The sequence below is a fragment of the Nothoprocta perdicaria genome, unplaced genomic scaffold (assembly GCF_003342845.1).
Source record: "Nothoprocta perdicaria isolate Ctin4 unplaced genomic scaffold, notPer1 scaffold_30, whole genome shotgun sequence".
In the NCBI taxonomy this organism is placed as follows: Eukaryota; Metazoa; Chordata; class Aves; order Tinamiformes; family Tinamidae; genus Nothoprocta; species Nothoprocta perdicaria.
The window spans coordinates 4,332,468-4,346,909 of record NW_020455533.1 but is presented as its reverse complement, the minus strand read 5'-3'; the positions used below and the strand labels follow the sequence as shown (position 1 = coordinate 4,346,909).

At 65.6% G+C, this 14,442-nt stretch overlaps 1 protein-coding gene across 1 annotated transcript in view; it reads left to right on the top strand.

The window, feature by feature from the left end:
* The first annotated feature begins 11,358 nt into the window (after positions 1 to 11,358).
* GSE1 (Gse1 coiled-coil protein) overlaps positions 11,359 to 14,442 on the top strand; it is a 13,735-nt gene continuing 10,651 nt past the window's right edge. Inside the window, exons 1-2 of the mRNA XM_026042326.1 lie at positions 11,359 to 11,439; positions 13,715 to 13,914. Coding sequence (XP_025898111.1) covers positions 13,801 to 13,914 — 114 coding nt within the window. The 5' untranslated portion in view covers positions 11,359 to 11,439; positions 13,715 to 13,800. The remainder of the gene's footprint in view (positions 11,440 to 13,714; positions 13,915 to 14,442) is intronic.

Below are 14,442 nucleotides of genomic sequence, written 5' to 3'. Positions count from 1 at the left end.
CTCCACCTCGGCTCTACACGCACACACACACACATATATATATATACACATATATATATAATTTTTTCCCCACCTCCTGTCTGGCCGCAATGGAACTGTAACGCAAACCATGTTTGGGTTGAAGCCGCCTCTCTATTACTTACCAGGTAAGGGGTCCCTGTCGGGGTGAGGAGGGGATGGGGTGGGGGGTCCCTTTGTCTGTCCTCCCCCCCGTCTCACTGGCGGCTCCGGAGAAGGAAGTTACTTTCCCCGCTCCCCGGMTCTCTCCCGCTCGCTTGGCGCGCGCTTCCTCCTCCTCCTCTTCTTCCTCATCGCCCCGAGGTGCGGGGGGCGCAGGGGGTGACGGTGACGGGGGGCTCGGAGCCCCCCTCGGTGCCAGCTCCCCTCCGGGCACCAAACTTTGCTTTTCCATCCGTCACAGCCTCCCGGCGCCCGGAGTTCCCGGGTTKCCGGTGGGGGGCAAAGGGGCAGGTTGGGGGGGCAAATCCGTCCCCTTCTCCCTCCCCCCCGAATCCTGGGGGTCTTGGCCGTGTTGGTGGCAGCGGGCGCTCGGAGCGCGCGGGGACGGCGGTTGCGGCAGGAAGCCGGTTCCTGCGGGTGGCACCCGGTGACAGCGACCGGGGGGCTCCTGCTCTTGCTGCCCCGGGTGCCCCCCCATGGAGCGTGCGCCCCCCCGGCTGCTCTCCATGCCCTCGGTGGCTCCTCGGGGCCTCCCTTGGCCGCAAATCCTCCCTTCCCCTCCCTCTCTGCCTATTATTTTTCCTCCCCGCCGCCTAAAATGGCAATCGATAAGGACCGCACAGTCTCGCCGCGCTCTCTGGGGGCTTTTTTCGGCCGCCGCTGGTGGCGGTGGCGGGTAAATCCAGGCGGGGACTCCTAGGAGGGCTCCTGCGGATGCAACATTTCTTTTTTTCCGTATTTTTTTTTGCATTTAGCTCCRATCGAGCCGTGTTTGCGGCCGGCATCTCCTGTTGCGTGCAGCTCCTTGCTTTTCCTGCTATCGTGCTCGTTTGTGGCCCTTGGGGACAGCCAGGGGGGACGGTGCCCGTGTCCCCCCCCCCCCATGCAGCATCCATCAGGTGGCCCATTTGCTTTGCAGACTGCCTCAAAAACCAGGCGACGGCGGCAGCGGGGGACAGGAGAGGGGGGAGCGCGTCGAGGTGTCAGCCGGGGAGATTTAAAGCAATTAAGGAAAATGATGTGCGGCGCCTCCGCGGTGCTGTCGGAGGGAGGGATCGCGCGCGCCGCCGCTCAGAAATGCTAATAGTGCAGGTAGGGTCAGGGCCCGCGGCCGCCGCCTGCCCCCGGGGGCCACCAAGGGTCCCTGGGGTCGCCGAGGGTCTCGCGGGGACCCAGGGGGGCTGGCCCTGCTTGGGTGTCCCCGCGGGCTCGGCACCGCGCCGTGATCCTGTGTTGTCCCTGCCAGCTCCTCGGGGCCTTTGGGCTGCTGGGGGTCACCGGGCCAGGGCAGAGGCACCGTGTCCAGGTCGGGAGCATCCTCTGGATGGCACCCGGAGCTGCTTGGTGGCACCCGGAGCTGCTTGGTGGCACCGGGAGCTGCTTGGTGGCACCGGGAGCTGCTCGTTCCCCCTGGAGCCCCCGGCTGTTGTTGCTCCCGTGCATCCCGCAAGGCTCTGGCCGTGGGGCGGGAAGTGCAGAGCAGGCTGCAGTGGGGCTCCTTGTGCCAACGAGGACCCGCTGGGGGGGGTCCCAGAGGCGCGGCGGGATGCATGGATTGCCCGGAGCGCCTGTGCCATCAAGAGCCACACGGAGCCACCGTCCCCTTGGCAGTGCCAGGAACCCGCCGTGTCCCTCGGAGGCTCCCACGTGCTGCCGGCAGGTGCTCGCAGCTCCCGGCGGGAATSCGTGCACGCTCCAGGCACCCCCTCGGGATCTGCAGGGGGGCGGTGTCCCTGTGTCACCCCTTGCTGCGTCCCCGACCTTTCCAGTGCTGTTTTCTCGCCTCCGCTTTCCCCGCGGATGGGGCCGAGGCGGCAGAGCCGGCGCCTGCTGACTCAGGCGCTCTCCCCAGCGGTGCCTATTTTTAAGCCAGGGCACAAGTCCCATTTAGCCGCGGGATCAAAGCGCAGGGAGGTACCTGGGCCGGGCCCTGTAAACAGCGGCGCGCGCGTCCCGCTCGCTGCAGCCTGAGTCACCGCCGCGGCCCTTCCCGGCGGGCACACGCGGGGCGCATCCGGACGCGGGGGCACCCCCACATCCCGCAGGAATTGCAAGCAGCAGGTTGCCCCCCCCCCGCCCCCGCGCTCTATTCGCCCCCCTCTATCTCCCATCCCGGGATTTATTTGCCCGGGGCCAATATTGATTCAGGGCCGTCCCGTTCACCCTGCCCCGGTGCCAGCTGCACAAACAGGGCGCGATGCCGCGTGGCTCCCGCCGGGATCCGTCCCCGGAAACCCCTCCTTCCCGCCGTCCTTCCTCTGCCGCCCGCTGCCCTCCTCCTCCTCCTCCTCCTCCTCCTCCTTTTCCACCCCCCCCCCACTGGCAGTCCTAAATTCGGTTGTCATGGCAACCATGTCAACCACTTGCTCGCTTCCCGGTGATGATTTGACAAGGGGAAGAAAGGAAGGAGCGGGAAGGGAGCGGGAAGGGGGGAGCGGGAGCGCCCGGGGCGCAAGGGGCCTTTGCCGGGGGGGTCACGGCCCTCCCGTGGCTCCGAGGGGGGGGTCCGCCCGCGAGCTGGAGTGTCCCCCCCATCCCAAATCCCATGTCCTGCTCAGGGGCTGCTGGTGGCCCCCGTTCCAGCCCCCATCCCTGCGGCGCCKCTGCCCGGGATGCCCCATCCCGAGCTTTGCAAGAGAGACAGGAAGCAAATTATTGATTATTCACCCCCTACTTTTTCCTTCCTGCCCCCCCCGAAGCTCCTCTTCGCTCCCTTTATTCCCCGGATAATCCCAGTGCTGGAGGGCAGAGCCCCTGCACCGCGGCATCTCCCACCCCTGCATCCCATCCCGGCCCTATTCCAGGGGGTCCATCCGACCGCATCCCCGCCGTTACCTGCAGCAGTTTTCCAAGGAGCAGGTGCTGCCTTTAGTTACCACTCCAGCCCCCCTCCTCCTCCCCGCCAGCTCCGTATTAGTATTATTTTATTTAATTTGACTTCCTCGATGCCGRGGTTAATTAAACGCAGCTGCCTCGTGTCAGAAGCCCAAGCCGGGTATTTATTGCGCTACCGAATGTCAAAGGGCCGYGCGCTTCCAAAGGAGCCCGGCGGGCAAGCGCGCCCGGGGCTGCTCCGGAGCTTTCCCTCCGCACGGAGCAGGACCGGGAGCCGCAGCATCCCACGGAAACATCCTTCGCTTTCCATGTGGTATTTAATTGGCAGGAATTAAAGAAACGCCGTTAAAACCCCGGCGTGCTGCTCCTGCCCGCCGGTGCTGCTCCAACGGGTTATTTTTGCAAGGATAGAGGAGAAAGCTGCGTTTCTGCGTGATAGTTTTGGGTGTTTTTTCATCYCCCCCCTCACCCCCCGCCTCCTTCTTTTAATAATAATGCTTTAAAGATGTTTGACATCTGTAACAAACAGCTGGCATCCTGTTATGGAAGAATGTCCTTTTATTTCCGAGCAGGTTGAACTGTCATTAATAGTATAATTAGGTGATTATCGGCGTACAGCAGAAAACTGCTTAATTGCACAGATAGCTTTTCGAGGATTCCCGGCTCCTTTATTGCTGTATTTGTTTTAGCCGCCTGAAATTTTTCCGCGCCGCGCTGTTGTTTTTCCACATTGATTATTATTTTTTAATGCGGGTGACAGCTGGGGGAGCGGGGCGGGCGGCAGCGGCGCCGGCGGCGACAGGGGTGCGAGGAGGGGGGGACACCCCTTTGCTGCCTGTCACCATCGCCCCCCTCCAGCTGAGGTTGGAAAGGGGGATGATTTTTAACCCTGTGAGTGCCAGGGAGGTTGGGAATTGTTGTAAAGGACGCATGGAGCCCTGTTTGCAAGCGGGAATCCGTGCAAGGACCCAGTGCATCCATGCATGGACCTGGTGCATCCATGCAAGCACCTGGTGCATCCGTGCGCATCCGGGACATCCCGGATTGGGGCTTTCCCAGGGCTCTGTGTCTTTGGTGTTAATACAAGCTTGGGAGCCTGGGAAAGCCCCTTTGGAAGGGAGGTCAAAGCCGGAGAGCCAAATTCAGGCGCTCGGATGCCCCGAGCAAGTGTCAGGCTCTGGCTTTGCTCACCTCAAGCGTGGCTCATCCCACACGCCGAGAGGAAAGCGCCAGCAGCAAACGCTCCTGCCACGATCCTGGTGGGAATCAGGCAGGGATCCYGCTGCTCCGGAGCGCTCCTTGGAGCTGCTGCCGCTCCGGCTGCGTGTCCCCGACCCTCGCGCCTTGTCCCCTGCCCCGGGCTGGTGCCGGCGCGTTGGCCGTGCGTGCACCCGCTTGCACAACGCAGCCGAGCAGCAGGTTGTGCCGCCCGGAGCCGCACGGCCCTGGGGGGGACATTCCAGGCGCGGGGACGCGGGATGCTCCACGGGGATGCGGGGAGCCCTCTTTTCCCGTGCCCACCAACAATAGCTCTTTGTGCGTCTCCCCGGCGCTGCGAAACACACTTGTTAGCGCCGCATCTTTGTGCTGTAAATTTCCATGGAGTAATTACGGCTTAATTTATGATAATCCCAGGCGGAGCGGTGGAGGGAGGCGAGCGGGAGTCAAGTTGGCGAGGCGGCCGCTCTGCCCCGGGGCGCGCGGCGCCCGTTTCGCCTGGCACCCCCYTGCAAAACGAGGCGTCCCCCGTGTCCCCCGCGGGGCACCTGGAATGGTGGCATCGTGCGTGTAAAGGGGACAGAGAGGGGCACCCCGGGGTGCTGTATGGAAACGGGGGAATCGCGTGGCATCTTTGGGGAGCGGTTAATGCACGTGGCCCTGCAAGTGTCCTGGGGGGCAGAGCCGGGGGGCTCGTGGCGCCCCGGGTGCCCCCGCGGCACCTGCGGACCCCTTGGAGGCCACGCACGCAGGGTGACATTTGCCGAGCGTAAAAATTCAATTAATTCCAGCAGGCAGATTAAATATAAGTGAATTTTAATAATTTGCTCTAAAGGCTGAGGATTACTGCAGGCAAAAGGAAGGGGAAAAGAAAAGGGAAGGGGGAGGCTGGGGAAGGAGCTGCACGTGCAGGGCAGCAACTGGTGACGGATGGATGGACGGATGGATAGATGGATGGGGGGATGGATGGGGGGATGGATGGGAGCTCTCCAGGAGCCGATGCGATCCAGGACACGGTGACACCCGGAGTGAGCAGGAGGCCTGGACCTCGCTCGGAGCCCTCGGCAGCCCGGCGCGCTCTGTGCTCACACGAAAAGCCGCTCCGGTGGGGTGCCGATTGCTAGCAGATGGCGCCGGTATTAGGAAAATGAAAATACACGCAGTAAATTCGCTGTTTGCCAGCGTTAATTTCATATCCCAAGGTAAAGCCTTCCCCCTGGCCTGCGTGGTGCCATCTGCGCGCTCGTAAAGCGCAGCGCGCGGGAGGCAGCGGCAAGGTGCGCCCGGGACCCGGCACCSTCGCGGGATGAGCAACGCGGCCACCGACACCCCTGCGCTCCCACACGAGCCCCCTGCGGAGCCGGGGAATCTTGGTGGCATCCTCCGGAGGATGGGATGCGCTGGGATACGGGATGCAGGACCCGGTGCCCGCGCGAGCACCCGGCTCCGCTCCTTATTCGCTCTGCTCCAGCCRATTTGCATAATCCACATAATCACCCTGGTTTTAATTGCCCGCAACTCTGCCGAAAGATCATGTGGTTAAGTGGTAAATCATAATTAGATAAATAATTGGCTTGGCCGCAGCAAGCTGCTTTGTTATACCTGCCATCTGCTGGGCGAGGGGCTTTGCTCGCGCCGGGCCCGGCTCTCACCCACGCGATGCTCCGCGCCGTGGCACCGTGCCCACGTGTGCTGGGGGATGCTTGTGCCCCGTGGTGTACAGGGGAGCCCCGCGGTGCCCGGCTGCACCCTGTGGTGCCCATCTGCACCCCATGGCATCCGGCTGCACCCTGCGGTGCTTGTTTGTACCCTGCAGTGCCCGTCTGCACCCCGTGGTGCCCGGTGCACCCCGTGGCACTCATCTGCACCCTGCAGTGCTTGTTTGTTCCCCTGTGGTGCCCGTCTACACCCTGCAGTGCTTGTTTTTACTCCACAGTGCCTGTCTGCACCCCGTGGCGCCCGTCTGTACCCTGCAATGTTTGTTTGTACCCCATGGTTCTCGTCTGCACCCTGTGGTTTCCATCTGCACTCGTCTGTACCCCATGGCACCTGTGTGCACCCTACAGTGCCTGTTTGTACCCTGCAGTACCCCTCTGCACCCCATGGTGACTGTCTGTGGTGCCCATCTGCACCCCATAGTGCCCACATATAGCCTGTCATGCTCATCTGCACCCCGGGGTACCCACCTGTACCCAGTGGTATCTAGTTGCACCCTGCCATGCTCTTGTGCACCTRACTGTGCCCGGCTGCCCCCCGGGGCACCCGTCTGTACCCCATGGTGCTCTCTGCACCCTGCAGTGCCTCTCCACCCCATAGTGCCCATCTGCACCCAGCAGTGCCTGCTTGTACCCAGTGGTGCCCAGCTGCAGCCTCGTGCCTGTCTGCACCCCATGGTACCTGTCTGCACCCCATAGTGCCCAGCTGTACCCCGTCATGCTCCTCTGCACCCCGGGGTACCCATCTGTACCCAGTGGTATGTGGTTGCACTCTGTTGTGCCCTCTTGCACCCAACTGTGCCTGGCTGGCCCCCAGGGCACCCATCTGCATCAATGTGCACCCCATGGTGCCCGTGTGCAGTACCCGTCTTCACCCCATGGTATCTGGTGGCACCCCATAGCATCCATCTGCACCCCATGGTGCCCAGCTTGGCCTGGGCTGCCTGGCACGGGGCAGACACCCCGCTGTCCCCCAAAGCAGCACCCGGCTGCCGGTGACCAGGGCGTTTGCAGCACCTGGGTGCTCTCCGTGGTGGCACCAGGACCCTCTGCACCGCCAGCCACCTGGTGCCACAGCCGGGCTTTGCCCCCAGCACCGCGGTGGGCAGGGGGGATCCGCGCACCACCGGCTGCGCCCTGGCAGCTCGTTAGGAAGYGACGGCTCCAATCAATCAATTAATTAATTAATGGAGCGTGCAGGAGGTGCAGCTTTAATGAGGGGTGGCAAGCACGGCACCGCAGGACGGAGCGGCACAGGGGGTGCTCCCGCTGCCCGGCGCGTTCCGCCGGCAAGGAGCATTCCCAGCGCCGGCAAGGAGCATCCCCAGCTTGGGGAATTAGTATTCCTAGCAGGCCGGCGGTGCCATGGAGGCCGCTCCAGCGTGCCCGGCATCCTGTCCCGYTTAACCCGTGCGCGGCGCCGGGCGCTCGTGCCGCCGCGGGCGCCTGTCCCCGACGCTGTCCCCGCGGCAGGCGGGAGCCGGGGGGCCGGGGGGGCGGCCGGGCACGCGCGGCCCCGCGCCCAACGCCGCACAAAGCGGCCGCATTTGCATGGGAAGCGCCCGCGGAGCAGCTGCCGCCGCCGGCGCGGGCAGCTGCGCCGCTCAAAGGGCAGGAAGCCCCGGAGCCGGGGTGAAGAGGCGGCACAAAAGCCCGCGGGTGCTGCCGCCGCCTTAACCCCTTCGCCCGGGSCTTTTTTGCCGCCTTTGCCGGGGCTGCTGCCCGCTCCTGGTGGGTGATAAGTGGTTCCTTGCGCTGCTGGAGCCCCCGGAGCTCCGCGGAGCCGCTCGGGTTCGGCTGCGCGGAGGCGTTTTGCAGCGGGCGGCCTCGCTCCTGCCCCGGCTCTGCTGGTCCCGGCCCGCTCCGAGGGCACCCAGTGTGGGGTCCCTCCCAATGGGTGTTGTGGTCACCGTGGTGTTTGCAGCCAGGTGCTGTGGAAGCACCCAGCGACCCACTCAGTGCTGGAGGAGGGTATAGGGGGTCCTATAGGTGCTGAGAGGGCCTATAGAGGTCCTATAGGGATCCTATAGGGAGTCCTATGGGTGCTGGGGGGCCCTATAGGGGATCCTGTGGGGTCCTGTGGGTGCTGAGGGGGCTTATAAGGATCCTATCGTGGATTCTGGGCATTCCTATGGGTGCTGGGGAGCCTCCTATGGAGGTGCTATGGGAGCTGGGGGGCTATGGCAGTCCTGTATGGGGTCCTATAGGGGGTCCCATGAGTGCAGTGAGGATCCCTTGGGTGCACTGTGCAATGGGTGCACATGATGTGTGTGTGACTGGGTGCAGGTGTGGTGCCCCACATGCAGCGGGGTCTGTGTGCAGGGATGTGCAGGTAACTGGGTCCATGCACAGCACCCTGTGTGCAAGGATGTCCTTGCGATGCACCCTGTGTACCAGTGGGTCCTTGCCCAGCACCCAGTGTATAACTGGATCTGTGCACAGCACCCTGTGTGCAACTGGGCCCATGCATGGCCATCTGTGCGTGCCTGGCACCGTGCACAGTGGTTCATGCGCGCATGGGTGCGCGCTTGGTGCCCGTGCATGGCAATGTGCATGCAGCAGCACCCGTGCAGAGCGCCCTGCACCCTGGCTCCGTGCCGCGGCCCYGGGGCAGAGCGAGGTGACCGGGTCCTGTGGCTGCCTCTTCTCCTCCTCCTCTTCCTCCTCCTCCTCCTCCTCCCTGCAGTGCCAGGAGGCTGCTGCCTTCTAGTGGCTGCTGGCACGTGCGCTGCCCTGCAGCGGGCCGTGCTCCAGCYTTCCCGGCGGCCTGCAGGGAATGGGGATTGCCGGGAGGCTTAGGAGGCCGCCGTGCCCCCCGTGCCCCGCGGCGCTCGCTGGCGCTGCCGCCGACCCCGGCGCGCAGACAGGCGGGATCTGCCCCCGCTGCCGGAGGAGGCCGCGGCTGCCAAAGCGCCGCCGGCGCCGGCAGCAGCAGATGGAGCGGGGCTGGCGCGSGCCCAGCGCGCTCCCGCGCCGGCACCGGGAATGCCAGGCGCTCCCTGCGCCGCCGTGCCCGGGCACGTGCCGAGGGGGAGCGGGGCCATGGATGGGCAGCCCTGCCGGGCACGGAGCCACGGCACCCGGGAAGGGCTCCGGCCGTGGGAGAGGATCCCGTGGCCAGGCAGGGGGTTGTGGAACCGGTTGGGGCGGCACAGGCGCCTGGCTTGGAGCGTCCCGACCAGGAGGGTGGCAGGAGGTGACACAGAGGAGGGTGGCAGGAGGTGCCACCGCGCACAGCGACACCGTGCACCCGTCCCTCCGGCCGCGGGGCAGCCGCTGCYGCGCCAGCGAGCGCGGAACGAGCCCGACATAATGAATTTATTATGAGGGCTTTGGGGCCACGGCGATCAGCCGAGCGTCACATGCTGCGCCGCGGGGTGCGCGCTCGCCGGTGCCGCCTGGGCTGCTCCTGTGCTCCCCGCCGGGGTGGGATGCGGATGCAAGCGTGCAAGGGCCTGTGCAAGCGCGCAGCAGTGCWTGCATGCACGTGTGCACGCTTGCAAGCGTGCAAATGGGGTTGCAAGCGTGCAGCGCGGAGGGAGCCTCCCGCTCGCGCTTGCTCCATCGCTGCTGCTTCCCGTAACGAGGGCTTTCCGAGAGGGAGCCGAGGTGGCGGCGCCYGAGCCGCGGGCTTGTAATTAGCGCGCGCGGAGGCGGCCGGGYCGGGCCGCGCGCCTGCACGGAGCCGGCGGGGGATGAAAAGGAGCCGTAATTACGGAGCCCGCGGGAAGCGCGCTCCTGAGCGCCGCGTGGTCCCGGGCGAGCGCGCGGCGCCGCCGGCCGCTGCCTCCTGCTCGGGGCCCAGGCGTCCGGGGCGGGCGGCGCGGSGCTTTCGGTGAGCAGCGGTGCGGGCCGTGGTGGGAGTTAATGAGCGCCGCGCTAACGAGGGCGGAGGGGCCGCGGACAGGGGGGCAATGGATGGCAAGTGGCCCCCGAGGCCGCTTTGGGAGGTGGGGACATGGGGCGCCCCCCACACAGCTTGTCGCCCCCACCCATGGGTGCCCCTGCTCGCTTCCCCGCGCCGGGAAGCGCTAATTTTAGCCCGGTGCTAATGAAGCTGCTCATTTGGAAGGCTATTTTAAGCGCCCTGACATCAGCGGTTGCTGTTTGAGGAGGTGGAGAGCCCTGGAGCGCGCGGGGGGGCTCGGGCGCCTGCATCCCCCCCCAGGGAGACGGAGCCGCATTGGGTGGCCCCRGGCTGCAGTGGGTGCAGGGATGGGAATGGGGGTGCAGCAAGGGGGATTTGGGGGTGCAATAGTGGGGTTTTGGGGTGAGGCAGTAAGGGGAGCCTAAGGGTGCAGTGGTGGGATTTAGGGTGCAGTGGGGGGATTTGGGGTGCAATGGTTGGAGTTTGGGGTGCAGTACTGCAGATGGGGACATGCAGCAGGGGGGATGTTGGGGTGCCACAGGGAGGACTTGGGGTGCAACGGGAAAGCTCTACCGCTGCCATCAGGGCTCCTCAGGGCTGCAACAGCGACAACCTGGGGGTGCCGCAGTGGGCACGTAGGGGCCCAGTGGTGGCACTGGGGGACACGGATGTGACGATCCAGGGCCTGGCAGTATTGTAGTGCCCAGGGGGGCCCTAGCAGCACCGCGGGGCCCCCCAGCACAGAGCCTGCCCGCTGCCCCCCGGGGCTGCACAGGGGGGCCCTCAACGCCCCCCCATCCCGTTATCCGGCCCCGCTCCGGCTCCCGCGGCTCAGCCGGGCCATGTGACGCCGGCGGCAGCTGCCCGCCCGGGGGTGTCCGCTCGCTTTCCGGCGCCGAGCAGCGCGCCGGGCGCCGCCGCTTTGTTAGCGGAGCTGCCGGCGGGGAGGACGGCGCTTCCCGGCGCGCTCGCTCCCCGGCGCCTCCGTGAGCGCCCGGGGTCCCGGCTCCCGGGCAGGGCTCGGTGCAGGGCGCCGGGGGGGTTGCAGCCTGCTGCTTGCTCTGGCGCCTTTGCCAGCTCCGGGCGAGCTCCGGGTGCTTTCCGGGGCGGGGGGGTAAGTAGGCGCGCGGCCAAATTCCTGCTGGTTTTCCCTGCTTCCCTGTGGATTTCCGGCTGCGGGCCTTGCATGCGGGCGGGCGCCGAGGCCGGCTGCCAGGGGGGCTTGGGGGGGGACCTTGTGCCCCTCCACGTGGCTGYTCTTGCAGGAGCTGCGGGTGCAGCTGGGGGGGTCCCTGGAGGGCATGGGGGGGGATGCGGCAGCGAGGACGGCCCCTCCGTGTCCCCCCCCCACCAAAACCCGGAGCCGGGCGCCCCGCTCACGCGTGCCCTTCTCCCCGTTCGCAGGCATGAGCCATGAGTCCAAGTCGCCTTCCCTAGGAATGCTGTCCACCGCCACGCGCACCACGGCCACCGTGAGCCCCCTCACCCCGTCCCCGCTCAACGGCTCCCTCGTCCCCAATGGCAGCCCCGCCGGCGGCAGCGCCCTGGCCGTGCAGGCGGCGCCGTCGTCCAGCTTCGCCGCCGCGCTGCGCAAGCTCGCCAAGCAAGCCGAGGAGCCGCGAGGTAAGGCGGGATGCCCGGCCCCGACGCGCCCGCCCGCGGCCGTGCCACGGTGCAGAGGGAGCGGAGCCGGCGCGGCCGGCTGCGCTGGAGGTGCTGCAGTGCTCCCCGGTGTGCCCAAATTCCCCTGAGGTGCCCAGGCTGCTGCAATGCTCCCTGGTGTCCCGAAACCCTCCTTGAGATGTCTGAGCTGCTGCAGTGCTCCCTGGTGTGTCCAAACCCCGCTGAGGTGCCTGGGGTGCTGCGGTGCACCCCAAAACCCCCTTGAGATATCTGAGCTGCTGCAATGCACCCCAGTGTTCCCAAACCCCCTTGAGATGTCTGAGCTGCTGCATTGAACCTCGATGCCCCCAAAACCCCCCTGAGGTGCCCAAGCTGCTGCAGTGCTCCCTGGTGTGTCCAAACCCCGCTGAGGTGCCTAGGGTGCTGCGGTGCACCCCAAAACCCCCTTGAGATGTCTGAGCTGCTGCATTGAACCTCGATGCCCCCAAAACCCCCCTGAGGTGCCCAAGCTGTTGCAATGCACCCTAATGTCCCCAAATCCCCTTGAGATGTCTGAGCTGCTGCAGTGCTCCCTGGTGTGTCCAAACCCCGCTGAGGTGCCTAGGGTGCTGCGGTGCACCCCAAAACCCCCTTGAGATGTCTGAGCTGCTGCATTGAACCTCGATGCCCCCAAAACCCCCCTGAGGTGCCCAAGCTGTTGCAATGCACCCCAATGTCCCCAAGCCCTCTCGAGRTGCATGAGCTGCGGCAATGCACCTTGGTGTCCCCAAAACCCCCCTGAGGTACCTGGGCTACTGCAATGCTCCCCGGTGTCCCCACATCCCCCCGATGTGCCCGAACTGCTGCAATGCATCCTGATGTCCCCAAAAACCCCTTGAGGTGTCTGAGCTGCTGCATTGCACCCCARTGTCCCCTGAAACCCCCTTGAGGTGTCTGAGCTGCTGCATTGCACCCCAGTGTCCCCCCAACTCTCCCTGAGATGCCTGAGCCGCCGCAGTGCTCCCCAGTGTCCCCAAAGCCCCCTGAGGTGCCGGGACTGGCGCAGGGTTTTTCTCCCCGCCACCGTTTCCCTAATGTCTTTCCTGGACTCTGTGTCTCCAGGGGGCAGTTTAGAAATTCTGCTCAGCCGGAGGGATCCGAGCGCGGTGCCGGACCCTGGGGAACGTCTGGCGAGACGGAGGCGCCGTCCTGCCCCCCTTGCCATTCCCGGGCCCTGCTCCCTGCGACGAGCTCCGCGGAGCTACCGCTCTTCCCAGGGCTCCTGGGAATGGCGTGTGGCGCTGGGGCGGCCGAGCTCGGCCCTGCCTCCCGCTCCTGCTCTTTAATGGGCAATTAGCGGGATGCTCCTGGCCTGATCCCAGCCGGAGCATCCGCCGCCGCCACCGGAGCTGCAGCTCCGGGGGCAGGATCATGCCGGGATTGATGGCTCCAACGGTGACGCCAGGACGTGCCCCACGGGATACTATACACCAGCACATCCCTGGGAAGCACCTGGAGCCTGATTGGGACCAAACATCCCACCTCCCGCCCCAGCCAGCTCAGAGTACAAGGGATGTTTTTCCATGTTTTTTTTTTTTTTCCTTTTTTTTTTTTTTTTTTTTTCCGCCTTCCTTTCTTCCCCCGCCTCCTCCTGCGGGGTCTCAGCTGTTAATTACATTTGCCTGTCAGCCCCGGCTGCTAATCTGCTCTCGCCGCGCGGGGAGCGGGAGGTCAGGAAACAAAGGTGACACCGTCACCCCGCGCCTCTTGTCATCTCCAATCCAGATTAGTCTCATTGACTAACTCCCGGCCGGATCGCGCCGCTTCATTAGCGCGATCGGCCGCCCTCCCGCGCCGCCGGCCGCCCGCTCCCTTAATTGCCCGGCTCGCTGCGGCCCTATTGATTGCGGCCGGCGCGGAGGGGATTAAGGCTGCTAATTGTCGCCGGCTCCGTGCGGGAAGGACGGAGCGGGCGCCTCGGCGCTTTGGCGATGGGCGCCGGGGCAGGGCACGGGCTCAGCGTGTCCCGCTGCACTGAGGTTGGCATTCCCGCTCCGGCTTTCCTTCTTCCGTGCGTTGCGTGCTTTAATTCCCCTTGGGAGAGGTTTTATTCCCACACGTTTGCGGGCGTCCCCTGTGTGGGTGCAGTGTGAATGCCAGCCGAGCCCAAGCCGTGCCCGGGCGCTGCAGAGTCGCACCTCCAGCTTTGATCCAAACCCGCTGCGTTTCCCTGCCCGCGGCACCGCTCGGCTCTCCGTGCTCCCATCCCGACTCTTCCCTGYGCTCCGCTCCGCAGGCTCCTCCATAAGCAGCGAGTCGTCGCCGGTGTCGTCGCCGGCCACCAACCACAGCTCGCCGGCCAGCACGCCCAAGCGCGGCCCCATGGGCCCCATCCTGGTGCCGCCGGCGGGGCACAGCGTGCCCAGCACGCCGCCCGTCGTCACCATCGCCCCCACCAAGACGGTCAACGGCGTCTGGAGGAGCGAGGGGCGCCAGGTGAGGTTGCGGGATGTGCCAGGATGCTCCCTGCACCCGGACTTTTCCCGGCCCGCCTCCGGAGGGCATCGGCGCAGCGGGCGGGAGSGGGGGCTGCCTAATTAAGAAGCATCGTTAGTGGCTCTCCTCGGCGTGCGTGTTGCAAGCAGATTCCCCGGGGGATTATGCCACTTGGAAAGACTAATTAAACCACAAAGCGGAGAGGGGGAGGGAGGGGATGAGAGACAGGGAGGGGGGATGCAGCCCCCGGGCCCTCGGCTCCCCCCTGCACCCGGTGGGGTTAAACGAGCGGGGATTTGTCTGGCAGAGCCGCCCATGCAGCGGGATGCTCGAGATGGGGGCGGAAACTAGAGCAGAGCCTCGTGCACAGCCAGCCCTAATGTGCACGGAGCGGGCTGCACCGTGGGGAACTGYGCTGCASCGGGTTGCATTGCACTGCACTGTGTTGTGCTGCATTGCACCGGGTTGCACTGCACTGCGCTGCACCGGGTTGCATTGCACTGCACTGTGTTGTGCTGCACTGCACCG